Raw genomic sequence first — 5,600 nt, 5'->3', positions numbered from 1 at the left:
ATGGCCAATTAGCAACAAAATGGCGCCATGATGGCTCGAGTTCTGAAGCGAAGCTTACCCCCTTGGTATTCACATGAAATAAAACAATAAAACATTGAGACCATTCAGCAAAGCACTCTGGGTAACATTCAACACACAAACTGGTTGCTATGGACTCGTCACTAGGCTTCCTCCACTTCGCCGTTTAAACAAAGTGGAATAAACGTCAGTCCAAATCTACACAAAACCCGCAATCAATTAGTAAGCTGACATAAAATGTGGCATTGGCAGTTTTGTGTTATTTAAGATATTTATAAAATATCTGGTCATGCCAGACGTAATTATTTTATTACTATTTTTTAAACAATGCAATTATCCGTTTTCAAATTCAATTATCCTCTCCAATTGCACCTGACTGCAGTAGCAGATCAGGGTTGGGCAAAATGTGGGCGGAGCTAAACGTTTACGGACAGCGATTATAATAATATAATATATATATATATATATATATATTATAATAAATAATGATATTTTAATTATAAAAATGGAAAGGAAAAATGGGGTTTGGTTTAGGAAAAGAAGAACCAGTTGGTATTAGGAAAATAAGGGAAAAGCAACAGGGAAAGCAAATGTGACTCACGGGAAATGAGCCCTGGTCTCTGGGGGACGCGACTTGCGGGAGCCCCGGTCTCTGGGGGATGCGAGACAACAACGGACGGTTGGGTTAAGGAAAAAAAGAACGGGGAAAGCAAACGTGACTCACGGGAAACGAGACCCGGTCTCTGGGGTGAAAGCATGGATGTATTAAGAGGTGAAAGTCCTGTGTTTTTCCGACACACATTCTTCCTCTTCGGTTGCTATTGGGCAAGTGGGCGTAGTCAAACGTTTAGTCAAACGTTTAGCTCCACCCACGTTGAGCCACTCCTCGATCTGCGTACTGCAGTCAGGGCTTACTCTGCCCCACAGCAAACCTATGGGTCAGACCCATCTGGTAGCGAAGGAGGGCCGAGACTAAGAGCTACATTGATAAATATGCACCAAACAAGCCACTTTGAAATTTAGCTGTTTCTATCAATACAAAAGTTGGGTGACCCCCACCTCTGGACTAAAAAATGTTGGATGACCCTCCCCTCAACAAAGAATAAAAAGACATGACCCTCCTCTATTTTCCTCCGGTGGTCCATTCCATAAATCCCTTACAGACTGGTCAGTTATGGTTGCCAGAAATAACTCTTCATAAGGAGTTACTCACTTTGTACTCCTTCTCTGTTAGTTATTTTGATTACTTTTTTGCTTTTATAATGAATGATTCATAGTAACTATAGAGTACCAATATGTCCTCTTGCACAAAGTTTTTTGCTAGCTTACCCATCTCTTATGCAGACACACGACTGTACTTCAACACCAAAATGTCTGAATCTCAAGAGTGAAATGTGTTGTTCTTTTGCTGTGAAAACAAAATCTGTCTGTTTTATTCACCAACTGTTGTGCGTCAAAATTTGTGAATGGCTTAACTTACATATTTCTCATTTCCTGTCACTGAATTGAGCTGCACTCTGAAACCACACCTTCTCCACCTGCTCCTTTCCAAGCTCCCAGATTTGATGGAGAATGTGGACGCCCTTCCTAGATGTAATCATCAGATACTCTGCATTTTCAGGATGCAAGATCACAGAGTGACGAGCTAAAACCAACGACTGGCAGAAGCGGGACAGCACCAGCACATAGAGACAATCTTTCTCTGCCTCGTTGAGGGGAAGGACACTTTCCCAGCCCGCAAGGACAGGTCCACCCACCTCTATGGGTTTAGGGTGCTCCGTCATCATGTACATAATAGCGATGGCTAGCTCATGGATGTAGTAGCCACTGTTCATGTCCCCAAAGTCAAGGATGCCGGAAATCCTGTGGCCATCACTCTCGTCAGGTTGTACAAGCACATTGAGGTCATTGAAGTCACCATGGTTAATACCTTAGAAAAGAAAAAAAGAAAATGTTGTTTATGGGAACCAAAATACATTATCACTCATGAATACTGTACAAAGTGCCAATGAGCTGTGACAAGGGAGGTGAGTAGAAGAGTGCTTGTACTTACCAGCTCCCTTATCCAAATGTTTAAAAATAAATATCATACTCACACTTGCGGAAATTGGAGCGATTAGGGACCACAGAGGTTTTGTACTGATGAATGACAGACTTCACAGCCTCCTCAAGAGGATCTCCATCAAATAAATTGATGTATCCTTCTAGGAGGGGAACATTTGACAGACTCCATATGAAGTTCTCTCTCTGCAGCACCCCGAGATGAGGGTGCTCCACCTAGAAAAAAAAACAATAATAATACAGCAGAAGACCAGAAAAAGAAAACTCAAGACAAAACAAGAAAAAGACAAGACAGAAGTATAAGTAGGATAGTTAAACATGTTTTGCTTAGCAAAGCTTAGCAGTTCCAGAAGTCCAGCTTCATGCTTAATGAGCAGTAAAAGGCTAACATATATCCATATCTTAATTAGATTCTAAATACTAGATACTAAAGAACTCCAATTCAAAACAACACCAGTAGTGGTAGATATTGTCACTTAAGAGAATTTCATAAAACAATCTTAAAGGTTTGTCTTGAGACAAGTAACTTTCACATAGTGCCGCATGTTGTTGTCACAACAATTCAGGAATTCAGATTTCTTGGTATTATAAATTAAAGTAAATGATCCAAACTAAAGTTTCACAGGGGTGTTATCATTATACCTCTTGTAGGATTTTGTCCATTCTGGCTGCAGTCTTGCCGGTTTCATAGAGTAACTGTGGTGTTAAAGGAACCTTGGAAATAGGGATTCCAGGCAAATAGGTCAGCAGCCGCACCAGGTACTTCTGACAGCCATAGCCACAATCTGCCAAAGATAAAGACAGGATTAGTGTAACAGCCAGTGCACCAAAACCTACTTAGATATTCAACTGCAGCAAGCCCACTGATCTGCCACTTAACATAATTTCGAGCAAAACCCATCACAACAGTGTATCTACAATATTAGCCTAATATCAGTTCACACATAGGCTTATCGTCGTGTTAGTTGTAGTGGGTGACTTAGTATCCAACAAGCTAGGTAACATTATAATCGCTAACATAGCGGAATCATGGAAAAATACATTGGTTATGGTCATTTTTTGTCATCACTAATTTATTTATGACTCAGCATTATCTGTATTAGAGAAAAGAATCACTTCATCCAATGTTTAAAGTGAATAAAATCATTGCCAGCCTACTTACTGGAGTTCCACAACAACACATATCCCATACAAGTATAATTTTGGCTGTATTATATGTGTCCCCTTCAAAAAATTGCAATTATTGTCCCCCCTCAAACTGTTAGATGAAATGTACGCCCATGTCAGCATGTGCAAACGCGCTCACAGACTATGATACTGATGTATAATATGGAGAACCCTGTGGATTTGTTACTGTCAAGTGTCAATTTAAATTGAAGCTGACAGATCTATGCACCAGTTATTGTTTAATTGCATACAATATGCATATAAAAACTGCAGCTGCAGTATGTGTGCTGCTGTTAACAGTACAAGATACTCTCGCCTATAATAATGCTACATTTTCTGATGGCCTATGATGTGTACAGTACAATCTATCTTTGCAGCCAAATTAGAGGACATTTCCTTTTTTTGAGTGTTGTATGACATTATTCATTACATTACAAATTGCTATATATGACAAAGGTCACACAGCTCTGGAGCAACTAGGGGTTAAGTGTCTTGCTCAGGGACACATTGGTTGATGTTTCACAGTGGGAATCAAACCCAAATCTCCCACACCAAAGCCATGTGTCAGATCCATTGCGCCATCATCAGGTGTGACCTGTGTGATTGGTCTCATACCTACTTCTTCCAGGCTCATAAGCTGTCCAGAGGCAGTGGGCAGGGCTTTTTGGGCAGGGAGTCCATGCTGGTGCAGGACGGTCATTGCATAGTTCTGCATCTCAATCAGGGCAGAGTTCTTACTGTCTTCTGAGTTCAATATCTTCAGGACGTACTCGCCACCCTTGATATCCGCCACATAGACATTCTGGTCATCGTAGCTCGGCAGAAAGCGGATTTCTGAAGGCGTCAGCCTGAAGACCCTCTTCACTATCTCAACCACCTGAGACTGGCTCAAGTTGGGCTTGGCATGCTTCGATAACATTATTGCTGAATGAAAACTACATGCAATTACAGAAAAAGAGATTTTGCTCGCAGATATTCATGGAACAAAAGCATCACAGTAACGTATTGTAAATTTATAACAATTGAAAATACAAATTTTAGTCTGAAAATGCCAAAAGGGGTGTTAGCATGCTCCATGCCTCTTTAGGAATAATATAAATATTATATATAAAATTTCGATCAGCAGTTGATTAATTAACAATTTCAATATTCCATGACTTTAAAAATAATTTACTGAATAAAAACAACACAGATGTGAAAAGTCCAGCTTCTCCGATGTGAGGATTTGCAGTTTTATCATGTCTTCTATAAAAGCTTAGAAAATACGACTTCTTAGGCTCTGGGAACCTGTGATGGCCATCTGTCCTTTTTTTCTGATTTAGTATAGGCCTACGCTGAATGATCACTAAAACGGCGAAATTAAACTTGGTTGCAGTCCAACTTCCTATAAAGTTTGAGCTCCACTCAAAAACAACTACCGCACCACTGCTGGGGATGGGAAGGTTCCAAACATCTTAATGTCACCGGTACCATCTCCAGGGCACAGTCTAGCTTTCGATCTGGGTATGGTTGTGTTCCAGCTACTACAAAGGTGCTGTTCTATGGCGACACGCAGCAGCAGTTGCACGTTATGTTTGTTTGTTTTCTAACGATTGTGTGACTACTAACATAGTTCATTGTTTCATATTCATATTCATATTTGTCAGTCAACTTTTCAAAATACATTCGGGGCTACACTCAAAACATTCGGGGCTGAAGCCCCGGCAAAATCGGCTGCCTCTGGAAATAAAAAAAAAAAAAAAAGGTTGACTGTTTGCTCGCGTTTGTTCGTGCTGTTTGTAGACTTTATTTACACACAAAACTGTGTCAAGTGACAGTGTGAGTGTTAAAAATATAAACTGTGACATATTTAGTCTGAATAAATTCCCCGCATAATGAGTTGATCCGCGTCTAAAATAGCTTGGTAAGTGACGCTTTTGTATTCAACACACTGCATGGTACAAAATGTACAAAAAGAATCAACAGCCAAAACTGCTATTAACATTATTATTCACGTCAGTAAACCTACCTCACTGTGAAAAAAACCCACCAGGGAATGGTAGATAAAACGTTATGTGGTGCGTCCCCCGTTAGCGTTAAACTACTGTAGGCTACATATGAACTCGGACCTTATGATCTACATAAACACCGTTGTATCCATACACAGTGAGAAATATTTACGATGAAGGCTTTGGGACGGCATGACCCGCCCTACTCTCCCTCTGATTGGCTAGCACTCGCTGCCTGCTCTGGGTTGGTTGGTCAGAGCCATGTCTTTCTCTATCACTCTGGGGTTGGTTATTTTTGTATGGGGGACTTTCCTTGTACACGTGTAAAAACGATTATCTGGAAGAGGGTGAAAGAGCATTGCAATA

At 40.5% G+C, this 5,600-nt stretch overlaps 1 protein-coding gene across 1 annotated transcript; it reads right to left on the bottom strand.

Moving 5' to 3' along the window:
* Positions 1-519: 519 nt before the first annotated feature.
* hykk.2 (hydroxylysine kinase, tandem duplicate 2) lies at positions 520-5,392 on the bottom strand. Its single transcript, XM_028588151.1, has 5 exons — positions 5,255-5,392; positions 3,862-4,181; positions 2,722-2,864; positions 2,115-2,295; positions 520-1,948 (listed from the first exon to the last, which is right to left on the bottom strand). The coding sequence occupies exons 2-5, from the start codon at positions 4,163-4,165 to the stop codon at positions 1,506-1,508; spliced, it is 1,071 nt and encodes a 356-aa protein (XP_028443952.1). The 5' UTR covers positions 4,166-4,181; positions 5,255-5,392; the 3' UTR covers positions 520-1,505.
* Between the last annotated feature and the right edge of the window lie 208 nt (positions 5,393-5,600).

Source organism: Perca flavescens, chromosome 9 (assembly GCF_004354835.1).
Source record: "Perca flavescens isolate YP-PL-M2 chromosome 9, PFLA_1.0, whole genome shotgun sequence".
Lineage (NCBI taxonomy): Eukaryota > Metazoa > Chordata > Actinopteri > Perciformes > Percidae > Perca > Perca flavescens.
Note: the sequence above shows the minus strand (reverse complement) of the source record. Positions and strands in the feature narration are given on the sequence as shown.